The sequence below is a fragment of the Thalassophryne amazonica genome, chromosome 1 (genome assembly GCF_902500255.1).
Source record: "Thalassophryne amazonica chromosome 1, fThaAma1.1, whole genome shotgun sequence".
Taxonomy (NCBI): Eukaryota; Metazoa; Chordata; class Actinopteri; order Batrachoidiformes; family Batrachoididae; genus Thalassophryne; species Thalassophryne amazonica.
Genome location: NC_047103.1, coordinates 163,520,328 through 163,546,902, shown reverse-complemented (window position 1 = coordinate 163,546,902; position 26,575 = coordinate 163,520,328). Strand labels below are relative to the sequence as shown.

The following is a 26,575-nucleotide window of genomic DNA, read 5'->3' as shown; positions in this document are numbered from 1 at the left end:
GTTTTTTTATTTATTTATTTTTGCAAATTTATCAAAATTAAAATCTAAGAGGTCACATATAAGTATTCACAGCCTTTCCCATGAAGCTCAAACTGAGCTCAGGTGCCTCCTGTTTCCACTCATCATCCTTGAGATGTTTCTACAACTTAACTGGAGTCCACCTGGAGTAAATTCAGTTGATTGGACATGATTTGGAAAGACACACACCTGTCTACATATAAGGTCCCACTGCAGTGCATGTCAGAGCACAAACCAAGTATGAAATCAAGGAACTGTTTTTTAGACCTCTGAGACAGAGTTGTCTTGAGGCACAAATCTATGAAGGCACAGAAACATTTCTGCTGCTTTCAAGGTCCCAATGAGCACAGTGGCCTCCATCATTCGTAAATGGAAGAAGTTGTGATCCACCAGGATTTCGGCGAGAAGGGCCTTAGTCAGGAAGGTGACCAAGAACCCAATGGTCCACTCTGTCAGAGCTCCACCATTCCTCTGTGGAGAGAGGAGAACCTTTCAGAAGGACAACCATCTCTGCAGCAATCCACCTGTATGGTAGAGGTGGCCAGACGGAAGCCACTCCATAGTAAAAAGCACATGGCAGCCCGCCTGGAGTTTGACTGAAGACACCTGAAGGACTTTCAGACCATGAGAAACAAAATTCTCTGGTCTGATGAGTCAAAGATTGAACTCTTTTGTGTGAACGCCAGGTGTCATGTTTGGAGGAAACCAGGCACCATCCCTACAGTGAAGCATGGTGGCCGCAGCATCACGCTGATCTGAAAATAGCTGTGCACCGATGCTCCCCATCCAACCTGATGGAACTTGAGAGATGCTGCAAAGAGGAATGGCCAAAACTGCCCAAAGATAGGTGCACCAAGCTTGTGGCATCATATTCAAGAAGAGTTGAGGCTGTAATTGCTGCCAAAGGTGCAACAAAGTACATTCAATCCCATTTCCAAGTTTTTGACAGGGTGCGTGTCATCATAAGTACATTTATGTAAACATTTGCAGTATGAGGCAGACAAAGCAGAAGCTGATACCCATCTATTAAAACCCGTGAGACAATCAGCATTTTCACTCATTAAAAACAAGTCTAAAAAAAAAATGCCTCAAACACACACGGTGTGAAAGAAACCTGAAAACAAAACAATGCAAATGTGTATCCCCGCTAATTAAGAAGAGCAAAAGACTTTGCCTTCATTACTCGACACTCGTGTGCACGATTATGAACACAGTTTTACAATGCAAACCTGTTTATGTAAAATTCTCCTCCTTTTACAGCCCCACTGAAAGCAGCCAGTCCGTCAGACTGAGGAACGCTGACCCGCACTTACAGAGCACACAGAAGACAGGAGGGCACAGGGAAAAAAAGCGGCAAAATGGCGGCCTATCCAGGTCAAGCCATCCATCACTGTGCAGTTACTCAGAGGGACGACAGCTTCCCGACAGGGGTCTGAGTGGTCTGGGATTGAGATGGAAGAGAAGTAGAGTTATAGCTCCTGGATCCCCCACCCCCACCCCCATCTTCCTCAGGAAGAACCTTGACGAGGAGGACTCGTCCTGGTCCGATGAAAGAAACGAGTCTTTCTAAATCATCCCATTTTTATCGACAGTTGTTTTTTTTTTTTTTTTCACCAAACGTTGAGCCTGTTAATGGACAGATGTTTACCTCAGTCCATGAGGCATGTATGCATGTTGAAGCATTTGGCTGTCTAGTCAAGTCAGGGAGCATGGGCTGAGGGCCACCTCTACATGGAACTGCCCTGGTTCTGGATGCAAACCGCTCAGGTAGACAACGGGTCCATCTCCACCTCTCAACAGCAGCCATCAATCTGCTGCATCAACATGAAAAACTGACATGCCCTTGACCTTCTCCAGCCACTGTGGACTTTAACACTGGATCATGTCCAAAATGTTGAAACTGATGCTCCCTCACAATGCAAGAGATAATCCTCATCTGAGTTTCCTTAAGTCACCACTCATTTGAAACAAAGTCACTCCAGTTGTACCCAACGATCCTCCGAAGAGACCTGGCGCAAAAGTCATCCAATTGTCACCTTAGTTCACTGGTTAGCATCTAAGTCTCACAGCCATAAAGTGGAACAGGAAGCATCAGGACCCTAAAGACTTTCTGCAAAGATGTCAGCATCACTATGCACCTCTGCCAAGCCACCTCAGGACCCCATAAGTTCTATCCAGGCATCTCTTAACTCAGAGGACAAGGTCCCGGAGACATGAATGTCACTGATGAGACAAGTGAATGTCAACAATTTCACCTCATGCAGATAGACTTCTGATGGCTGAGTCTGAGTCTGGATCCAGGCAAACCCAGACACTTTGATTCTTCTTGCACTCTTCGGAAGCACAGTTTCCACGAATATCGCAGCATTTATGGCACTAAATAAATTCTTGTAAAAATTGTTATTTTAAATTTTTTTAATTTTTTCCCCCACCAAATTTAACATTTAAAAGAGTAGGTGTAGTGGCCAAGTAGGTAGTGCACTTGCTGCCAAAACAGAAACATGATGGACATGGTCTGAAATGTGAAATGCCACTGAGTTTGGAACATAACAACCCCTTCCACACTTTTAGAGGGTGTGTAATCTGAGGACAAAATAGAGTGCTGGGAGCAAAAGTGTTGGATTTATCCTCTATTCCAGTCATAGGCTTGTTTTCCGCGTAAACATGATTTTACATGAAATAACAGTATCATATGTCACCCCCTTTAGACAAAGGTGTTCAATTTAGAAAGAGGGGATTTCTGGTTTCCAACAAACTGTGATAGCATGATAGTGGATAGCAGCCACCCAAGCTCCCTGAGGTGAAGCAGTGAAGCAGGAAGGTGATGCTTTCTATTTTTTTCTATGAGTATTTACTTTTATTTAGTTTAATGATAGTTTTAAAATCAGTTCCATATGTTGTGAAAGTGTTTATGCTGTTTATTTTAAAGACTCCAAAAACACTGCACTCAACTTTAGATCATGTTTTTGCCCTTTATGGAACAATCGCTTTCTGCTTTGGTAGAGTACTAATGGATCATTGCTGTGCATGACCACACTGTATTTTTAGGAAAAAACACACCCATGGTGAGTGCAAGTGGCCTTGCAATTTGAAGGATGTGGGCACTGGATATGTGCATGAAAACTGCATTGGGTGGAAATGACAAAAAACCACTTGTATGGTACTTTGCTTTGCACTATACATTGCTCTGTGTTGTGCTTTGGGGTCATGCTTTGCATGCCACGGTGCACTGCACTATATGTTTGCTGTACACTGCACTGGGCACTGCACCGTGCATTGCTCTGTGCATTATGCTCTGTATTACTCTGTGCATTATGCTGCGTGCGACACTGTCCATTGAGCTTTGTGTTGTATTTTGCATTGTGTAATATGTTGTGCACCACACTGTGCACGGCACTCCACAGAACATAGGATACTAAACATCGCTTGGAGCATGAGTTTGAATGGATGACGACATGTCACTTGATAGTGTAGAATGTCAATTAAAGGAACAGTTGGTGGGTTGCAATTGCTGCTGAGTGAGATAGTGCACTTAGGCAAGCCCAAAAACTGCTTAATCTTGTTGCAGCTAGCAAAATATTTATACATTCTGACCTGTATGTGTCCTCTGATGTGCCTTAGGTGGGAACTCTTGGTGTAGACCTTCCTGCAGCCGTTGAATTGACAACGGTGGATCCTCTTCTTGTTCTCTGGTAGCTCCCCCACCCCGATCACGTATGCAGTTGCCTCCTCTTCATCCTTCATCCGAGCGGGGAGCGAGTGCGCCGCCACCAGCCGAGCTGCACTAAGCCCCATCTTCCTGGCCACCAGCTTTAAGGTGAGTGTCCCATCAGATGAGGCGGTCAGGGTCTGGTTGGGTTTCACAAGGTGTCGACCCAGCTCTGGTGATGACGGTGGTGTCAGGGATGTGACAGCGCTTAGCTGGGCCTGATGGACGCCTTCCATCCCCTCAGACATCTCCAGGCCCTTGCTCTTGGGTTTGAGGTCTCTCTTCATTGCACCAGTTGAGGGGAAGTTCTTCTGTGTTGGGCAGAGGATCATTGGAGTCATGCTCGGGATCTCTGGGAGACTGGGAATGCTGGGGAGTAGCTCTTCCTCACCATCCTCCTTTAGGTAAGCTGGAGTGAGGAGGCCATCCAGGTCTTGATCAAAGAGCTCTGACAGACGCTTGGGGCTCAGTCTGCAGGTAGCGCTCCAATTCCAGGCAGGTCTACGAGAAAGAAAGAGCAGAAAAACACTCAATTCAGGCAATCCATGCGTGAGTTGGCACACTGAAAATGACCATCGCTATCCACAGCCAACAAAATAAAATCCCACTTGACAATTTCAACAGCCATCAGATCATCCGATATGCCTTCACACTGTGTGGAGAGAAAATTTGCATGGTGCCGCGCGCCCACCCAGCCTGGCACCTTGGCGGCTCTGCCAGCTGTCACATGCGCGCATGCGGAGACGGCTCAGATTACCTGGCAGCTCCAGCAAGACGGCTGATTACACACTGATTGATTGCAGCCGCTGCTGCGCAGAATCAGCGGACAGCAGAGAAGTCCTAAACTGAACTATCAAACATTTTATGGAGCTTTGACAAGCCATGTGTGCACCAGCTTCCACAGAGCCAGATTGGAAGATTTATTCAGCTGTAGTTATGGTCTGCTTCATCCCTATTACTCCCAACAGCTCTCCCCGCAGAGGCCGAATGGAAGCCTGCATCCCCCCCCAATTTGTGTGAACTGGCATCGTGAGATGTCTATTACTTTGCAAGGCTCGAAGAAGAGAGCCAGCGAGGGAGCGCGAGATGCTCCTTGTCCGAGGATGAAGCCATTATGTCTGAACGGACGGTGCAGGTTTGATCCCAAAGATCGCAGTGTTTCGCTTGTAGCCGCTAACTTATTTTGACAGTCGAGATGGAGGCTAGCAGCTCCACTGGGCGCGTGATACTCACCACTTCATTTGTGTGTAAATGGGCACTGACAGACAGAGTAGCTAGTTCCATTATGAGAAATAAGGCTGCGCAGACTGAACACATCACAGACATTTACAGTCTTACAACTCCGCTCCCCACCTCAGCCACTTCCCCCCACCCGCTTCCTTGTTTGCACCTTCTAAAAATAAATCCACACTTCTTTTTTTTTCCAGAATGGGTGGGGGTTGAGTGTTGCTAAGGGAGTGTAATGCCGCCTCTTAGTCCTCTTCTTCCAGGAACAAAAAGGGATTTGGAGTTGTTTTTCAGTGTTTACAGTATTTGCATTCCAGCATTAAATTAAAAAGCCGACTGCATCGAGCGGTGAAATGTGAAAATTAAAGCGGTGCCTCCTCCCTCTTCTACGCACCTACATGATTTGTTTTCCACATCAAGGCCGAGCATCAAGCCAACACCAATGTGCCAAAACTTGCAGCTCCTTGAATAGCCACTCCAGGCTGGCTCCAAACGCAACTTGCTCCGCACAGACGCCCCCGTGTTGAATGTCTAACATTACATAAGAAATTAACATGTTTACAGACTTGTATAAAAAAGGTTTTAGTCCCTAGTTTCTCATTTCATAACAGTATAGAAGGTAAGTAAGTAAGACCCTTCGGCTGCTCCCTTGTTTTGTACTCGGGGTCGCCACAGTAAATCCAAGGTGGATCTGCATATTGAATTGGCACAAATTTTATGCCGGATGCCCTTCCTGATGCAACTCCACATTATAGGGAGAAATGTGGTAGGGGTGGGATTCGAACCAGGAATCTTCCGCACTGAAACCAAGTGCAGTAGTATTTATTATATATATATATATATATATATATATATATATATATATATATATATATATATATATATATATATATATATATATATATGCTGTGCAAATATTTTAGGCAGATTTAATGCATCAAACCTGGTAAATATTCCTAGAAAAATTAAATGTGTGGTGAATTTATTGTTGATGAATTATACCTTAGGTGTGGTTTTCCAGCCGACTGATTCTGCTCTTTTTCTCTCTGTCCAAGGTGTGGAGGGCACAGGATGGGATTGGCGTCTGTGGACAACGGGATGCTGGACTGACCACGAGATACCATGCCTGAAGCTGATGCCTCAGATGTTGTTTTGATTTCCTGGTTTCTGTTTCTTCAGATTTGTAAATCTTTGTAAAATTGTTGCAACTGTTAGAATGGCCTAAACACTGAGTCACCCCTGTGAGTCTGGTCTGCTTGAGGTTTCTTCCTCAGTATCATCAGATGGAGTTTTTCCTGACCACTGTCACCTGTGTGCTTGCACTAGGGGTTGGTAAGGTTAGACATTACTTGTGTGAAGTGCCTTGAGGCAGCTTTGTTGTGATTTGGTTCTATATAAAATGAAATAAGTTGAACATTTTGTGGTATTCCACTGGACAGTACACCTACAAAGAAATTATTATTATTATCAGGAATGCACATAACTGGTACTCAGTATGCTTGTGCATGCTAAAAATTAATGATGCACAGCAGAAAGCACAAAGGAAGCACTTCATAGGAGGAAAACAATGACAGATTGTAGGATAAGTGTTTCCGTGTCTGCTGCGCATCAGTGATTTTTAACACACATGAGCACCTTGAGTATGTGCACCCCTGATTATTATTTTTATTATTATTATGGAATAAAAAATATAGCTCACATATTCACTTTTGTTGAAACTGATTTTGTGTTGATATGCCAATAAAAAAGGGGGTGGAGGGAAGGGCATCCAGCATTACTTGTATTGTAACTCTGGGTTGCCTGAAACTTTTGCACAGTACTGTATAACTTATCAGTTTAAGCAATTTTAAGTGTTAAACATAGGACTAATTTGGGGTGTGGTTGCTTTGATTGACAGCTGTGTGCCAGAGTAAGGCTCCCGCTAGAAGTGTCTGCTAGCTGCCGTGTACTTGACCGACTGGAGTTGACTGATTGTTCTTTCTGAGCCTTTTATTGTAAATATCTGAGACTCAAGCTCTTGGTGAAATTATCTTGTACCTGTATTAATGGTAAATGTCCACCAGGCAGAGATATTGCTCCATTTCAAGAATCTTTAGTACAAGCTGCTGTAGGGCGATAAACCTGTTGCTAATAGTAGTAGATTATATGGCTTGTTGTAATTGTACTAACAGCCCATCAAAGATGTTTGTGCTCCAGTATTTCTGTTGAGTGAAATTTTAGTGCTGTTTAATTTTATGTTAGCACCACATTAGCCCTAATTAGCAGGTAGTTTGGTGACATTTGGTCCATTGATGGTGCAAAGCAGAGGTGGGGCGAAGTCACTGTCAAGTCTTTCTGAAGTCATCAATCTGCAAGTCCCAATTCAAGTCTCAAGTCAGCTTGCAAACAATTGGCGGTCATTATGACTTGAAACTTGACTTGGGACTTGCTGATTCATGACTTCAGAGTGACTTGATGGGGACTTTGTCCTACCTCTGGTGCAAAGGTTACCAAGCCAGGATGTTGGCCATATGTTTTAATAGCCACACCCAAGCCTCTCATTAGGAAAACCTGCCACCGAGTCCACAAAAATGAAACAGGTCATTAAACACCCAAGCCAAAGTTAGCCTAGTAGCCTTAGTTTTGCTTCTTTTGCTCAGTGTGGGATAGAGAATATTTTTGTCCCTCTCAGGTCATGCCAGTTTAGCCCATTCTACACCTCACCCAATATGGTAACATTTGGAGTTACCCCATTTCACTTTCAAATGTGCTATGACTGACATCACAGAGGGTTTGTCCAGCATGTATACAGTCTGTCTTCACTGTTTCCTTGATCACTGCAGCCAGTGAATTGTAAAGTTGTCCCCCATCCCCCCATTTTTGAAGCCCAATTAAATATTGAAGGACATGATGAAGGGAAGAGAGCGCCTGAAACAGAAAATCAGCCGCCGTCGCACCTCCTACATCTCTCTCCTTCTCACTAATTTTTGCCATTACTCTTCTCCTCCTGCCTCACCTTCTATTGACTCTCCAAAACACCCCCTTTTCTCCTTATTGTTGTCTCCTCCTTTCCCAAAGTGAGCACCAATTATCCACTGAAACCAGCCAGGTAGAGGGGGACTTTATTCTGCAAAGCGCTGAGGGCTGCTAAGCAAGGTAAGGAGCGGCGATATTTCCATCGAGTGGGAAAAAGAGGATTAGAACGGATAAGGCTGAGCGAGAGGTGCAAGAGGAGGCTGGAAGGCGGCGGCTGGGTGGGTGGAGCAACAAGGTGAAAGAGCGGGAGAACGCACAAGGGAGGTCTTGGCTTCATTTTCTCAGTGGGGGGTGAATCCTTTCTTTAAGTGTGACATTTGGCATAGCAGGATCCTGCTACAGGCCGGAGATGCACACACAGACAGGTTCATGCACAGCAAATGTTAGGTTACGACCCACGGCGACACACCGGGATGTGCTAGTACTGCGGCCGCGACATCTTGCACAAGGGTGTATACATACTTAGCTCCATGTGCATGAGTAATTCAACCGATTATTCCATCTGTCTATCACAGCACAACAGAGTTAAAAGCAAATAATTAGTACAGCAGATAACTGTAAGAATCCTTCAAATCCGGTTACAAGCACCAAAATTTGACTGTGTATACCTTTTGGTACATATTGTAGAAAAATAACTTTAGCCAAGTGGGGGTCAACTGAAGAATTACACAGGGTCAAAATTAAAAAAATGTTCCAATCATATTGAAAGTGGTACCACATTATGTATCTGATGACAATGATTCCAAAAAGGTATAGTTTGGACTATCTATAACTGAATGTTCTGGAGTTATGGGGTAAAAACAGCAAGAATGGTGACAAAGGTCAGTTTCAGTTTGTACAAGAAATACAATCACTTTGAAACTCTACAAACTGAAAGTGCTTCTAAAAGATGATAAACTGATTGAAAGTTAATCAACGTTGATGCCCCAGATCAATGTAGTAAGAAACTTTGCTTTGCTTATAGGCCGTGTAGCTCTGCCACTTGCTGACTGCTGCCCCCTAATGGGCAGTGATGGTCTGGTTGCAGGGAATAATTTTATCACATCCTTGGAAAGTAGAATCAGGAGCAGATGTGGTAGAAGTTGAATAAGCTTCTGAGTTTCTTTCCTCGCCAAAGTCGAGGTTTTTAATGTGCACCAAGACTGCCGCTGCTGATGAAACAGCATGCGCTAAACGCAACACCGCAGTAGGTTTTGAAACAAAACCTACTATCAGATAACCTCCAAAAATTGTTTAGTGAAAGAGAGGGAGATTACAATCTAAGAAGGAAATATAATTTTAAAAAACAGTGTGCTCGTACAACAATGAAACAAATGTGCCTTACGAGACATGGGGTGGATTTATGGAATAACCTAACTGAGGACATCAAAGTATGTACTACAGTACATCAATTCAAAAGAAATTTAAAACTCAAAATATTAAAAAAATATGAAACTGAATAACATAATTCTTAGTATACATACAGGTGTGCATGTTTGTGGATCTAAACTATTATATTATTTGGTCATGACGAATGTATGGGAAATATGAATGCACACGAGTTGCCCATGATACATGTGTGTGGGGAAAAAAATATATATATATATTATTATTATATCATCAAGTTTAATCAAATATAGGTAAATGTGCGTGCATGCATGCATGGGCTTGGGTGCCCATGGGTGCATGTATGTGGGTTAAAAGTGTTATATTGTCAAATCTCATTGAATCTAGTGTGTGTATTGGTGTATGCAAGGGTATTTGTGTATAGAGGTAGTGTATTTATGTAAATACATGTTTATGTATAATGCAAGGTGTGTGTTTATATAGGTATATATGATCTTAATTTTTTTTTTTTATTCTTGTTTGCGTAGTCGAAAATAAAACGTGAAAGGGGGTGGAAAATATAAGTTTTACTTCATTCTACTCCCTTTGAGTAATGTACGGATTTTCAAAGATGAATGTGTGCAATGTATAAATGTTTTTAACTTGCTCAATAAAGTATTCATCATCATCATCATCATAGCAGTATTTCTCCTTAAACACATACGACATTCGCAAGTAGATTTTGATAACCAAATAAATGTTCATAAAAAGCAGTTTCAGAAAGATCCACAGCTGCTCTGATGTCCTGCTGACACAAAACAGACATGTTTAGCTAAATTAAAACCTGCTGGACTGAAATCACATCTGCACGAGCAGCTAGCAGATGTTTCAAAAGCTTAAAAAACATGCACAAAAGTGGAATATGACACCATATAAGCATGCAAATGTATCGAGATTGTGTAAGCATAGTTATAGTGGTCCATTCATATATCAGGGCTCAAAACGTCTTATTTTTCTAGCTAATAAACAAAGACTAGCTTATGCTAACGTGATGCAAATGACTTAAAGTCGTTTTTTATGTGATTACAAAAAAATATAACCAGACACAAAACTACGATCAAATAATTGCTGCAGAGTTTGTTATGTCTTTGCTAGTTTATAGTACAATGCTGAAAATTCCTGCTAATATGTGAGTAATTGGAAAAATCTTATTGGAAAAGAGTGGGAAAAACGGGTTTTTGTCCTTTGTGAAGTTTGTGTGAAGTGTAGTAAAAAAAAACATTGCACATTTTTGTTATGATGAAAGCAGAAAATTGTGATGCATAGAATAAAAAGCACGGCATGAAATCTGCAAACTTTAGTTCAAACCATCTGGACGTGATCAGTGTGGTAAATCTGCTGCGTTCAAGCCTTTCTGCAAAACATTTGCTCAATCATTATTTCATTAATAAGTCAGCAGGTAAAATGTCTAGAATTGATTTTAAGGGTCAAACATCCCTTAGAGTGAATTTAATTATTGAGGAAAGTAAAGAGAAGGAAACAGTATTGTGGGTAGAGTACAGACCTTCCTCAAGCACTGAGTGATCGGTCAAGAAAAAGATGAGGAAAAGAGTGAAGGAAGCCACCGAGATACCGCTGATAACTCTGAAGGTGCTCCTGTGACTGTGATTGTGGAGACTGTACATACAACAACCTTGAGAAGATCTCCAGATTCCACCCATTACTCTCTGACTTCATGGCAGAGACCCTCATTTGTGCATTCATCACCTTCCACACAGACAGCTTCAGTGGTGTCCTGTTTGGTTCTGCCCAACAAAGCTCTGGACAAGCTGCAGTAGATGCATCAACCCCACCCTCGTGCACTTTCACTGGCTCCCAGTTATGTTTTGTATCTCCTACAAACCCCTCCACCTCACCAACAAATCCATCCATGCCCTTGCATCCGAGTACCTATTGGATCTTCTCCTCTACAACACCTTATCACGGACTTTGCAGGTCACAGACATGGGAATCTCTCCACCTGCACACCAGGCTGTGGTCCTTTGACAGCAGAGCCAACAGGACTGCTGTCCCCAGTCTCTGGAACTTGCTACCCGTGACATATGCAATGCCCCATCTCGACATCTTTAAAGCACTGTTGAATTTTCACCTCTTTACTGAGAATTCCAAGGTCTTTGGCCTCTGAATTGACTGTAAAGCAGTCTTTGGGTCCTTGAAAGGTACTATGAAACCCAAATTCTTATTCTTCTTGTGTTTGTTGCTTCATCAGTTACGTCTTCATGAAAGGTCAGGTCTGGGTGTATGTGGTGCATCACATGTCACTGTATCCACCACAGTATGGAACTGCTTTGGTCCGGTTGGCAACCAACCAGGTAGGCAACCCACCCATCCCAATCTCTAGAAAGTAGCCATCTATCTGCCACAGTCAGGTGAAATGTCAGCATCATCGTGGCCACCGGAGTCCTCAACACTGATGCACCTGGGTGCAGATCATCAAACGCCACGTGGTCAAAATGTCATAACTGATACTCCCTCAACATGGAAGTGGTACTCTTGGTCCGATATTTGTTTAAAAGTCATTCCACATATACCTAGGATTCCTCTGGAGAGACCTGGTTGTCACTGTCCAGAGCCATCCAGGTGTAACACTCAGGCATGAAGCTGCAGAGACAGATGTAATAAGTATTTTCATGTATTCGTTACTTCATGTGCCTGTACTTGTGTCTTCTACACATAGATTGTGAGTTATTCAATGAGGTAAAAAGGATAAAGGAGACAGACGGTGATGGGTGGTGCTTAGTTTGCTGCTTTCTTTCACTCCAAGACCTGTTTCTATTTCCCCCCCCAATCACCCCATCAATGCAATCCAACCCCCCCCTCCTCCAGCCCCCTCCCCCAGGTGGTGACATTAACATTGTTGGTGAGAAGGTCATGCCGTTGATCAGTGTTTTCTGCGCTTGCGCTGTCCGTGCATTTGTGATAACATACATGTGTGTGTGTGTGTGTGTGTGTGTGTGTGTGTGTGTGTGTGTGTGTGTGTGTGTGTGGTGTGTGGTGTGTGTGTGTGTGTGTGTGCTGGGTGGGGGTGGTGGGGGGGGGGCAGCAAAAAGGAGGTAGAGAGCCAAAACCGTTGCACAAAAGCCAAGATAAATGAGAGGTTGTGGCCCGTTTCAGCTCCATTTGGAGAGTCGACATCAATTGGCTGTGCACAAAGCCAGGGTTCATTTCCTAAAAGGTTTTCCGGATGATTCCTTCACACGAGCCAGGATAAGCTGAGACAATCCAATGAACGCTCGGGGGGCCCTTCCTCCACCTACAAACTGCTTGTTTGGCACCAGCAGCACGGCATGGTGATTTGGGAGAATGTCCTTCATACCTGGAGCCAAGGTCTCTTTTTGTCAAATATATGAGGTGCTAAAGTTCCCTTGAGCAAGAGAAAGTTCACATTTGATATTGGATATTTTTCTTTATTAACTGATCAAAGTATTCAGAATGTTAAAAAATAAAAATCTTAATCTAATCAAGTTCGTTTTATCCATCACTGAATAGGAGTGTGATTTCATTTCTCACCAGTGACTTGATGCATCATAAAATCTCTCATTTGGCTGTAATTTAATTCAATTAAATTAGATTTATTCCCCACAAATAAGGCTCTGTAATCACCGCTGCCTTGGTGTTGATCAGGATCAAGATGTGGATTCTGGATCTTTGCACTTTCTTTTACATGCCAACATAAGGAATTTGTTGAAGGTTTTAAAGCTGTAGTGTGTGGAACTTAGTGTCAACCAGTAAGACTAGATGTCACAGTGTGCCGCGCCATGGTAGGTCACGATTTTTTTTGTCTGTTACATTTTGATCTGAGTGTGGATGCAGAGCTTTACAGAAGACAGTTCAGTTTATGAAACATATATTACATTTGCTTATATGCATTATTAAAGCTACAGCATGTAGGATTTAATGTCATCTAGTGGTGAGTTTGCAAATGGCATTATGGCGTGACCAGCCAATGTTTCGCTTCACACGTTTTCAATTCTTTGCTTGACTTTGGGATTCTTAAGCCGCGCTGACACCGGGTGTGACGCGAGCGGCAACAGGTTGCCATGTAATCCCTATGGAAGGACGCGTTGTGGTGCTAAGCCACACAACACGACGCGAATGAAGCGATTGAGCGATTGTGGTGCGATATCGCGTTGCATCACTTTGCGTTGCCCTCCTCCCCAAGTTGAAAAATCGGAAATTTTCCATCTTGTCGCGCTGAGACGACCAATCAGGGACTGGATATGTGGTGACATGGAGATGTCTGGAGTTTGACTGAGTTGGATGTGAACATGTCCTGTCTCTGGTAGCCAGCCTGTGAGCAGGACTTATGTCCCTTTTGTCCTTTATTTCACAATTATGACAGAGTTTGGGGGAAGAGTGAGCAGCAACCCGCCACAGGGGCAGCAGACAGTTTTTTATTATTTTCACGAGCGCACGTGAGCGAATCGTCCGTGAAGATTATTTTATTTATTAACTACACAGATGTATAATAAAACAAATGGTAACTGGTTTACAAACACAATTATGACAGAGAGTGAGCAGCAGCACCGCAGCAGCAGCAGCAGCGGACAGTTTTTTTTTTTTTTAATTGTTTACAAGTGCGCACATGAATGGGACAGGAGGTCCTCAAACTGAGTTCTGCAGAGGCGGAAGGACCACTGAAAGCGGCCATCATCCAGACGCAGCTCCTGCAGCAAATAATGAAACCCCCCGAATTGAGAACGTCTCATGAGGATGTTGTGAAGCCAGGGACTTCGCAACTGGCGATGTTTATCAGCTTTCCACAACAATTAAGAGCACAGCAACTCACTCCGTGTGATCAAGGGCCACTATGTTAACTTGACTGACAACCGGAGCCGGTGAGTGGAATGGAAGCTCCTCCTATTTAACGATGCACTGGGGCGAATTTTCACAGCAACACACCGGGCGATGGTGGCACGTCCGTCACGTGAATTTATGGTGTCGTGTTGCACCCGGTGTGAATGCGGCATTACATTTTCTTGTGATCAGCAAAAATGCAGGTTTTCCTACTTACTGTATTAACCAGTGCTAGCAACCAGTAAACAGCGTATCGTGGTGGTTGCTCCATGATATGCTGCTTACTGGTTGCTAGCACTGGTTAATAAGTTTTGAGAACCCAAGTTGTATTTTTTTTCCTTTTTTATAGTCTTCCGTCAGTACTGCAAGAGGTGAAAGGTAAAATGAGTATGTTCCTTTTGGGCTCTTGTGTCAACATTGCGGTACAACATGGTGTCCTCCATGAGGGGGGCCTCCCCTCCCATGAAGAAATAAAGGGATCATTCTAAACTCATAAAAACACAATGATTTGTTGATGAAAGTTACAATACACTAATGAGCAGATGACTGTGAATTCTACATTTCATTTATGCTCATAAAAAAAATCCCTAAATCCTACACACTGTAGCTTTAATTGAATTCTCAAAACTAATATATTTTTCTTAATGGAACCTGCCAGTCATGACTATCTAATGAGAGGCATTTCCATGCAGATGTGCATCAGGATTGAAATCTATTACTACAGTGGAATACATATTTGGTCAGATGTATTCTTCATGAAGCTGATGCCTTGTAAGAAGTGTGAGTGTGAAATTGTGTCCTTCACACAAATGCAACATTCCAGGATTGTTTGGGCTTGAATTGATCTGGATCCTGATCGATATCTAGATCTGCACAAAATTACACTTGATGATTGATGTTCATGGGGCAGCACGGTGGCTTAGTGGTTAGCACTGTTGCCTCACAGCGAGAAGGTCGTGGGTTCAACTCCTGTGGCCTTTCTGTGTGGAGTTTGCATGTTCTCCCCATGTGTGCGTGGGTTTCCTCCGGGTGCTCTGGTTTCCTCCCGCATTCAAAGACATGTGGGTTAGGTGGATTGGAATTTTTAAATTGTCCATAGGTGTGTGAGTGGGTGAGTATGTGTTTGTTTGTCTGTTTGTGGCCCTGCGACAGACTAGCATCCTGTCCTGGGTGTACCCCACCTCGCGCTCTATGACTGCTGTGATAGGCTCCAGCCCCCCGCAACCCTTAATTGGATTAAGCGGTAGAAGATGGATGGATGGATTGACGTTCATTATTTGACTGACAATTGATGAATGACCATTTTCAACAAGATTTGTGGATTAACATTTGAGATCAAAACAATGGAATAAAGGCTGAGATTTCCCAGAATCCACCTCTGGATCCTGAACAATATATGAAATTGTGTGGCCTTATTCCTGTTGATGTGACTGATCATTCTGTTAAATTTTATGGAGATCCCCTGAAAGACATTTGAGAAACTGACTGAAACAAGAGAACATGTGTCAACTCCATCTGGATTCTCATTAATTAACACCATAAGTAAATTGCCCATAAGGACGTGGGACACAACTGTAAGTTCATTTTTGGTTAACTTCTCAAATGAGTAAACAGTCAGCACATTTGGACAGCTTTTGTCACCATCTAGAGGGCGATGTGAGTATTTCAAGGTTTCTGGTACATTTCCTACTTGAAATCCAAAATCCAGTTTTAAAAAAGCTATTAAAAAGGTTTATCGATTTTTTGTTTGTTTTTTGGGGTTTGTGCATGGCCCACTGCTGTTTGTATGTTTGCATTTTCAAATCTTAGCTTAGTGATTACTTTAAATCTTGTATCAGTTATCATGGGTGTGTATATATATATATATATATATATATATATATATATATATATATATATATACATATACCTCGGATTCAGGAGGAGCAGTGTGGTTTTCGTCCTGGTTGCGGCACACTGGACCAGCTCTAAATGCTCCATCGGGTACTCGAGAGTTCATGGGAGTTTGCCCCACCAGACCACATGTGCGTTGTGGATCTGGAGAAGGTGTTCGACCGTGTCCATCGGGGCACCCTGTGGGGGGTGCTCCAGGAGTACGGGGTCCGGGGTCCTTTGCTAAGGGCTATCCGGTCCCTGTATGACCACAGCAGGAGCTTGGTTCGCATTGCCGGCAGTAAGTCAAACCTGTTTCCAGTGCACGTTGGCCTCCACCAGGGCTGCCCTTTGTCACCCATTCTGTTCATTATCTTTATGGACAGAATTTCTAGGTGCAGCCAGGGTGTAGAGGGGTTCTGGTTTGGGAACCACAGAATCTCATCTCTGCTATTTGCAGACGATGTGGTTCTGTTGGCTTCGTCAAATCAGGACCTTCAGCGTGCACTGCGGCGGTTTGCAGCCAAGTGTGAACTGTCCGAGATGAAAATCAGCACCTCCAAATCCGAGGCCATGGTTCTCGACCGGAAAAAGGTGCCTTGCCCGATTCAGGTCGGTGGAGTGTCCTTGCTTCAAGTGGAGGAGTTTAAGTATCTCGGGGTCTTGTTCATGAGTGAGGGATGGATGGAGCGTGAGATCGATAGACGGATCGGTGCAGCATCTGCAGTGATGCGGTCTCTGTATCGGAGCGTCGTGGTGAAGAGAGAGCTGAGTAGGGGGGCAAAGCTCTCGATTTACCAATCGATCTACGTTCCGATCCTCACCTATGGTCATGAGATTTGGCTCATCACCGAAAGAATGAGATCGCGAGTACAAGCAGCCAAGATGAGTTTCCTCCACAGGGTGGCTGGGCGCTCCCTTAGAGATAGGGTGAGGAGCTCGAAGTCGAGCCGCTGCTCCTCCACGTCGAAAGGAGCCAGTTGAGGTGACTCAGGCAGCTTTTCCGGATGCCCCCTGGACGCCTCCCTGGAGAGGTGTTCCGGCACGTGCCATCCAGAGGACGCCCCGGGGAAGACCCAGGACACGCTGGAGGGACTACGTCTCTCGGCTGGCTTGGGAACGCCTTGGGGTTCCCCCGGAGGAGCTGGGCGAGGTGTGTGTGGATCGGGAGGTCTGGGAAGCTTTGCTTGAGCTGACTCTGACTCTGGATAAAGCAGGAGAAAATGTATTGTATGTATATACGCGGTCTATTAGAAAAGAAACCGACATATGGATTTGAATCACGTGTGATTACATCAGCCAAGCTTGAACCCTCGTGCGCATGCGTGAGTTTTTTCACGCCTGACGGTGACGTCATTCGCCTGTGAGCACGCCTTGTGGAAGGAATGGTCCAGCCCCCTCATCGGATTTTCATTGTCTGAGAAGTTGCTGAGAGACTGGCGCTATGCTTGAGCAAATTTTTTTCAAAAGCTGTGAGGCACATCCGAGTGGACACCATTCGAGAAATTCAGCTGGTGTAAATTTTAACGGCTGATGAGAGATTTTAGACTGTTTCTATCGCTGCAAGGACTTCCCACAGAGCGGGACATTGCACAGCGCTCCGAGGTGACGTCATCATCCTGTTTCAAGCTGAAAACCTCCAAATTTAAGCCTCTGTTGACCCAGGACGTCGTGAGAGAACAGAGAAGTTTCAGAAGAGGTTGGAATCAGCAATTTATCCGGACATTCCACTGTTAAAGGAGATTTTTTTAATGAAAGATGTGCGGATTGCCGCGTCGGCTCGCAGCCCACCACAGCAAAAACACCTCCGTGTTGATAACCATTTGTAAAATCCAGGCGGCTTTTGGTGGCTTTCAGTTGAGTGAGTATCTGAGAAATTTTTAACAGCAGGGCATGTTCCAACTTGTCCTTAAGGCTTCCAACGGAGGTGCTTTTCCTGTGGCGGGCGCGCGGTGCCGGCTGCGAGCCGACGCGCCAATCCGTAAGCACGTCTTTCATTAAAAAAAATCTCCTTTAACAGTCGAATGTCCGGATAAACTGCTGATTCCGACCTCTTCTGAAAGTTCTCTGTTCTCTCACGACGTCCTGGGTCAACAGAGGCTTAAATTTGGAGGTTTTCAGCTTGAAACAGGATGACGACATCGCCTTGGAGCGCTGCGCAACGTCCTGCTCCGTGGGAAGTCCTTACAGCGATAGAAACAATCCAAAATCTCTCATCAGCCGTTAAAATTTTCACCGAAAACCAGCTGAATTTCTCGAATGATGTCCACTCTGATGTGCCTCACAGTTTTTGAAAAAAATTTTGATCAAGCGCAGCGCCAGTCTCTCAGCAACTTCTCAGACAAAGGAATTCCGACGAGGGGGCTGGACCACTCCTTCCACAAGGCGTGCTCACAGGCGAATGACGTCACCGACAGGCGTGAAAAAACTCTTGCATGCCCACGAGGGTTCAAGCTTGGCTGATGTAATCACACGTGATTCAAATCCATATGGTTTTTTAAAAAAATAATAAGGTCGGATACTTTTCTCACAGACCTCATATATATATATATATATATATATATATATATATATATATATATATATATATATATATTTGTTCTTTTGGTTAAAGGGTTAAAGGGGTGGGCGTTTATAAGCTTCTGGCTCTGCCGACATCCTTTCAGTCACATGGAGGCCTTGTCAGATTGTTTTCTTTGTTTTTGTTGTGAGGTTAATTTGTCATTTTTGTCTGTGTGCTGAATAATTTCATTCATTCATTTATTTATTCAAAAAAGCTATTAAAAATTGTTTATTTATTGTCAAAAATGCCTGATTTCTTTCTTCTTTTTTGGCATGCAGATCATTAACTTCCCACTATTAATGTATAAAAATTTTGATTTTACGAGTTTTATGGTTCTTGAGTTTTAGGACGTGGGAGGTTCTGCCGTACGGATAAACACAAGCACAGCAATTTCTCTTGACGAGTAGAACACAACTGTAAAAAATACATATTCTCTTTTTCCATCTGATAATATTGATATTATTAGTAATTTTACCAAGTTTCACAATTGAAAACACCAAAATACATTTCATAAAACCAATTATTTTTTTGCATTCCAGGCACAGCTCTTTGCTTTTCTCCACCTGCACACTTGCACACCAACTTCAGTCACAAATGCAAAACACACGTGGGGGTCGCGAGGCTTAAAATACAGCAGGTGTGACAAACACCCGACACTGTTTCTCACAATATCAGGCAGGCTGGGAGCTACGAAACTGTCCTGCTTCACTTTTCTCTCAGTCTGCCTGGAAGAAAATCACCTCTCATCCCCTGTGCCTCACCTTCTGCCAGCTGATCCTCTTTCCCTTCACATTTGGCCCGCGCCGAGCCGCCTGCCATCAGCATCAAAGCGCAGGCTGCCTCCCAACTGTTAGCGCCCCGCCACGTCACTAATAAAAAGGCTGGGTTATAAATATGAAGAGAAGAGCGTGCATAATGCCCTAAAGGAAGGCCCAAAACACCACTAAACAGATAAATGTAATGGGCTGGATACGCCTCATTAATTTTAGGATGATCTTATTTAGTTTTTACAGATGATGGAGACAAGGTGTGATGAATAATCTGCAAGGGTGATGAAGGAGGGGTGAATAGGGCAACGCTGTGGAGGGGGGGTGACGCTGCAGTACTGTGAAACGTGCTGATGGCGTTAGCCGTAAAGGCTCGCGACTACCAGCGGCAGCCGAAACAGCGGCAGGTTGCACGGTCTGGCACTACGCAACACTCAGTGGGCCTAAAAAACATTTAGCAAATAAATAACGCTCAGAAATGGACTGCATTTATATAGCGCTTTTCCATCTCAAAGCGCTTTGAGCGTCTGATGCTTTTAAATATCTTAAACGTTAGCTAGCTATCTAAGGTAAATATTAGCTAGCCAACTTTAGCTAGCTATTCTCAGTTAAACTGTAATTTAAAGCTACAGTGTGGATGATTTTAGGATATTTATGAGCAGAAAGTAAATGTAGCATTAATAAAGATCTGTTCATTAGTGTATAATTGCCTGCTACAACAAATCAAACTGTTTTCTTGAGCTTGGAATAAGCCCTTCGTATGTACATAGCAGTAAGTAAGTAAGGTTTATTTATATAGCACCTTTCAAGATAGAAATCACAAAGTGCTTCACATAAGAACAGAGAAATTAAAAACAGCAGAAACATAAAACCATAAAAACTAGGTAAAAGCCAGCCTATACAAAAGGGTCTTTAGCTTCACTTTAAAGGTTTCAACAGAGTCCACGGAGCATAGGTCCAAAGGCAATGCATTCCACATTTTAGGTGCCACCACCTCGAAAGCACAGTCTCCCCTGGTCTTCAGTCTTGTCCTAGGCACAACCAATAGGCCCAGGTCCGAAGACCTCAGAGACCTACTTGTGACATATGGATGTAATAGCTCGGTGATATAAGATGGCATTTGACCATGCAGAGCTCTAAAAGTCAGTCCTAGAATTTTAAATTGGAGTCTGAAATGGATGGGGAGCCAGTGCAAGGAGGAGAGGATTGGGGTTATATGTGACCTCTTTGATGACCTCGTCAGCAGCCTCACAGCCGCATTCTGAACCGTTTGTAAGCAGTCCAAAGAGGACTTCCTAAGGCTAAAAAATAGAGAGTTACAGTAATCCAAACGTGATGACACAAATGCATGAATGATCATCTCCATCTCCGCCCGAGACACAATGCTACGCAGACGGGCAATATTGCGCAAATGGAAAAAACAAGACTGTGCCAGGCGGGTAACATACGCGTCAAAATTGAGGGAGTGATCAAACGTAACACCCAAGTTCCTCACTGCTGAGCGAACAAAAGGGGCCAGAGAACCAAGATTCCCAACCACAGTGGGAACAAACTCGTCAGGGTCACAAACAAGGACCTCAGTCTTTGCTATATTTACGGACAAATAGTTGGCCGCCATCCAGTCACCAATAACCTCAACACAGTTCTGAAGAGCAGATACCCTAGAGACCGTTTGAGGAGTGAATGAGATGTACAGCTGGATGTCATCTGCATAACAGTGGTAGGAGACATCTTTAAAACTACTCAAGACATGACCAAGTGGGAGCAAATATAGCGCAAACAATATAGGTCCCAGAACAGAACCCTGAGGCACACCACAGGATAGCATGGCAGAGGAGGACATAAATTTACCAGCAGCAACAGCGAAAGTCCTGTGTGAAAGATAAGACAAAAACCAGTCCAGAGCAGACCCAGAAATGCCCACCCAAGTCCTTAGTCTCTCAACTAAGACTCCATGATCCACCGTGTCAAAAGTTGCAGAGAGATCCAAAAGGACAAGCACAGAATATTCACCTGCATCTCTGCGCATTAAAATATCATTTGAAACTCTGAGAAAGGCAGTTTCTGTAGAGTGCAAGTGACGGAACCCAGACTGGGAATTTATCAAGAATATTATGTTCAGCTAAAACCTCATTAAGCTGTTTGGCCACCACTTTCTCTAAGACTTTGGAAATAAAAGGCAACTTTGTCTTTACGTCCTGCACACTGTAGCTAAAAGTTACAAACTATGTAATGCTAGCATTCACCTTTAAATAACACAATCTAAATCAGAACCTCCGAAGATAAAAAAAAAAAAAATGTGAGCCCAAACACATAGCTACTTACATTAATCTTAGGATCCCCAGGACCTGAAATTCAAACCATGGACCTGAGTTTGATTCCTGGTCATGCAAACACATAGCTCAGTGGGATAAGGAGTTGGGCTTCCAAAATGTAGACCTGGGTTTGATTCTGGGTAAAGCTACCTGTCTGTGACACTTCATCTGCATTGCCTCAGTCCACCCAGCTGTTAATTGGTACCAGGCTTGAATGGGGAAGTAACTTGCATCCAAACGGTGTCCCATTAATTCATGTTATGGCATCCAGAGATAAGCATCAGCACAGATGGACCTCAGAGTCTGCATAGGTCTAACATCAACTCAGCCGAGCTTCAATGATACTTTCCCATAACATTGTGCTGTAGTTGACGTTACACTTCTCCACTCCTCAGGGATGCTCTCACTTTTTCAGAGTTTCCTGGTTGGAAACTCTGAAACATCTCCACACCTTCAGTGGTATGTCATATGGACCAACCCACTTTGCAGTCTTCATCCTCTTCATAGCTGTCCTCGCTTCATACTCACTAATCAAATCAAATCAAATCAATTTTATTTATATAGCGCCAAATCACAACAACAGTTGCCCCAAGGCGCTTTATATTGTAAGGCAAAAGCCATACAATAATTACAGAAAAACCCCAACTGTTGTGGGCTGGGGTGTTTGGCTGGTTTGGTTTTTGTTTTCTGTTTCTCCCACCAGGTGGTATGCATTCAGGACTGAGTGGCTGAGCATCAGGACCTCAACCTGAACACCTGAGGCTTGTTATCACGTGCAGGTCATCAGGACTCACAGCTGTGGTGTATTTTGTCTTAATCAGAGATTGCTGCATTTAAACCTTGAATGCACAGTGTGTGATTGCCAGAGACTCGACCTTGTGAGCAGATGTGTGAGATCGACGTCAGGAGAACAATCTCACCATCACGGACGCAGAGACCGCTCCAGGTTGACGCCACAGTCTGTGAAGGAGGATTGGGTGAGGTCTCACGCTCTTCAGCACACTTCCTGAGGTAATTAGGTTTTGATGACTTTTATGAAGTAATGACAGTGGATTTGGTGTCCCTCACACCTTGTGTTAGTGAGCTGTCACGTTATGCTAATTGTCTAATCAGCTTCTGCTGCAGTGGAGATTTGAACTGAGTTGTTCCGTGCCTGCAGGGTAAGAAGCTGATGTATAGATTTAAGCCAGGAAGTGTTTGCTGATTGCGTGCACCTTTGAGTTGTGTCTCTCTGTGTGGAGTTGGACTCACCTCATGTTTTCTTTCTTCACAGACTCGGTTTGTCGCGGCCACCTGGGGGGTGTCGGCGGGGTCCCTGGGTCCGAACTGCTGTGGCTCCGGACCGTTTGCGCTGCTGAGAGCGCGCCGTGTTTCACCTCACCAGACCGCGGACTGTTTAGTTGTTTAATATCACTCAGTGTTATGTTTATTAAATTCTGTTACCTTTTGAACCGTGCTCTGCTTATTTTATGCTGGGTCCTTCAAACACTGGGTCGGTTCTCCGCCCGCGTCCGAAACATAACAGTAGTCTCTGGCCATTTAACAATGGACCAGCGGAAGCAGAGATGGTATTTTTTGCCGGGAAGGCTGCAACAGATGTTGGAGCTGATCCGGGATCAGTTGCGGGTGCGCTCCGCCCGGGTTGTGCGCGTTGGTGCGCGCATGGCGGAGTTTACAGCTTGGGTCGCGTCGCACCCTGCTGTTACGGCTGTAGCCCCGTCTCCTCCCGTGCAGCTGGCTCCGACGCCTGTTGTAGCAGCCCCGGTGGTATTTAGTTTGCACATTAAGCTGTTTGGTATAACCTGCTGTCGTTTGCAGCAGTGTGTATTGGTTTTTACTCTGTTACCACAGGGATTTTCTTATTTGGCACTTTGGCTCCCTCTCTTGGTAACAGAGTCACATTACCGTCTAGGTTCAAAGGATGGAAAATACGTTTTTCCATTCTTTGCACTTGACGATGTAGGCCAATGTTAGTTTTTTTTTTATTGGTCTATTATCCGTTTCTTGTTTTAATATGAGGTGTTTTTATCAGGGGTTAATTTGTTGTTTTTGTGGGTTTTTAAAGCACTGTCTGTGGTCTGGTGGAGTTGAAAATGCAGGCTGTCTGGGGCATAGTTGGACCCAGGTGACTTTATGTTAGTCTGTTAGTCTTTCTTTTTAATTTCTTTTGGTTTCACCTCCCAGGGTTTGATGGGACGGTCCTCTGGGGGGTGATGGGGGGGGGGGGGGTAATTGGGTTGTTTTTTGTTTTTTTTTTTTTTGGTTTTTGTTATGCCCTCTCTTCTCCTCTGCTCCACCGTGTGAGCCGTACGTTGTCGGCGTTGCTGGAGTGGTGCAGTTTGGTTATGCTGGGCATTTCCCAGGGAACCTCGGCACCCGGGAGGGGGGGGGGGGGTTGGGGTATTTTTTTTTTAAATTCCCTTTGCAACCTCCAGCCTTGGCGCGCCTCTGTGCTGTTTGCCATTGGCGTTGCTGGGGTGGTGCAGTTTGGTTATGCTGGGCGTTTCCCAGGTAACCTCTGCACCCGGGTGGGGGGGTTTAGGGTTTTTTTTTGTTACTTCCCTGTTCCACCTCCGGCTTCAGCGCGCCTTTGAGCCGTACGCCATTGGCGTAGCTGAGGTTTGGGGCAGTGGAATATACCCGCAGCTGGTGGCTGGTTTAAAAGTCGGAGGGGTGGCGCCGTCTTGTGCCGTATGCCATTACCGCTGTTCCACTCCTCCCGGTTGACTTTTGGGGTATAGTCGTGGTTGGTGACACTGGATGTATTTCCAGTTTCCACTGCGCTGAGGGGGTGGGGTTGTTGTTTTGTTTGTATGTTTTTTTTTGTTTTTTTCCCCCAGTTTCCGCCCTCAGGGTGTGACTGTGGTGTCCTCTGGGGGGGAAAGGACTGTGGGTCCATCTAGCCGTAGAAGGCCGGGGCTGGGTCTGTTAGTCATGAGGGGGGGCGTCACCTGGGGTTTGATGGAACGGTCCTCTGGGAGGCGCTGGGAGTCCCCGTGGGTGACTTTGGATCCCAGAGGGACCTCGGCTGTGGTTATTACTCCTGGAGCTGGCGGGATGTCCTCTGGGGGGTGTTGGTCCCTACATGTCGTCCGGGGGGGTGTTAGCGTTTTCTTTTGTTTGCAAGCTTAAGTTTGGGTTGTGTTTTTTCTTTTCTCCTCTTCCCGGGGTTTGATGGAACAGTCCTCTGGGGAGGGGGGGGGTTGGTATGGTTGTTTGTGTTTGTTTTTTTTTTTGTTTATGACTAAGCAGACTTTAACACATAGTCGGAAGAAGGCTGAGTGCACAGGTTTAAGAACTCCTGGCCAAACTTATGCAAAGTGAACTAAAGCAAGAGTCGACAGGAATGAACGCAAAGGTGGAGACTCTAACAGGTTTGATGAACGAAACAGAGGGCAGGACCATTCAAGTCAACAAGGGATGTCTCTGCACTGGAGTGTCAGCTGCGGAGCAGTCTGCTGCAGACAGGCTCAGGATGGGAAAGGACGGGCTCCAGGATGAGAGTGATGGTCTCGGCACGGAGTTCCCTGTTGACAGAGAAGAGGCGGATGGGAGCGTGCGTTATCCAGCTGAGGGAAGAGCTGGAGAGGCTCAACATTGAGATGATCAATGACTGCATGAAGAGATTAACATTGCAGGTGGAGCAGCTGATGATGGAGCTGTCATCAGAGCACAGTAACGCACAGCTCCTGGAGACGGGCCTTTCCCAGCTGGATCGTCAGCACAAGGAGCTGAAGCTGCAGGAGGTGTTTTTTGTTCCCAGCCAACATTCCAGCCATGGTCCCTGGAGGGGGGCTTTGTTTTTCCTGGCCCAGGTCCGTGTGGTCACCGGGAGGCTTCCCGTGAGGGTGGGGTACTGTTGTTGGCTGGGGTGTTTGGCTGGTTTGGTTTTTGTTTTCTGTTTCTCCCACCAGGTGGTATGCATTCAGGACTGAGTGGCTGAGCATCAGGACCTCACCCTGAACACCTGAGGCTTGTTATCACGTGCAGGTCATCAGGACTCACAGCTGTGGTGTATTTCGTCTTAATCAGAGATTGCTGCATTTAAACCTTGAATGCACAGTGTGTGATTGCCAGAGACTCGACCTTGTGAGCAGATGTGTGAGATCGACGTCAGGAGAACAATCTCACCATCACGGACGCAGAGACCACTCCAGGTTTGACGCCACAGTCTGTGAAGGAGGATTGGGTGGGGTCTCACGCTCTTCAGCACACTTCCTGAGGTAATTAGGTTTTGATGACTTTTATGAAGTAATGACAGTGGATTTGGTGTCCCTCACACCTTGTGTTAGTGAGCTGTCACGTTATGCTAATTGTCTAATCAGCTTCTGCTGCAGTGGAGATTTGAACTGAGTTGTTCTGTGCCTGCAGGGTAAGAAGCTGATGTATAGATTTAAGCCAGGAAGTGTTTGCTGATTGCGTGCACCTTTGAGTTGTGTCTCTCTGTGTGGAGTTGGACTCACCTCATGTTTTCTTTCTTCACAGACTCGGTTTGTCGCGGCCACCTGGGGGGTGTCGGGGGGGTCCGTGGGTCCGAACTGCTGTGGCTCCGGACCGTTTGCGCTGCTGAGAGCGTGCCGTGTTTTCACCTCACCAGACAGCGGACTGTTTAGTTGTTTAATATCACTCACTGTTATGTTTATTAAATTCTGTTATCTTTTGAACCGTGCTCTGCTTTTTTTATGCTTGGTCCTTCAAACGCTGGGTCAGTGCTCCGACCGTGTCCGAATCATAACACCAACGGTCAAAACGACCCCCTGTGAGCAAGCACTTGGCGACAGTGGGAAGGAAAATCTCCCTTTTAACAGGAAGAAACCTCCAGCAGAACCAGGCTCAGGGAGGGCAATCTTCTGCTGGGACTGGTTGGGGCTGAGGGGAGAGAATCAGGAAAAAGACATGCGGTGGAAGACAGCAGAGATCAATCACT

General features: G+C 44.8%; 1 protein-coding gene across 1 annotated transcript in view; it reads right to left on the bottom strand.

Annotated features, from left to right (window-relative positions):
- The window catches only part of LOC117518750 (Krueppel-like factor 7), a 145,106-nt gene that overhangs the window by 56,290 nt on the left and 62,241 nt on the right, over nucleotides 1-26,575 (bottom strand). The window contains 3 exon segments of the mRNA XM_034180006.1: nucleotides 3,613-3,639; nucleotides 3,642-4,191; nucleotides 4,193-4,228. Of these exon segments, the coding sequence (XP_034035897.1) occupies nucleotides 3,613-3,639; nucleotides 3,642-4,191; nucleotides 4,193-4,228 (613 nt within the window).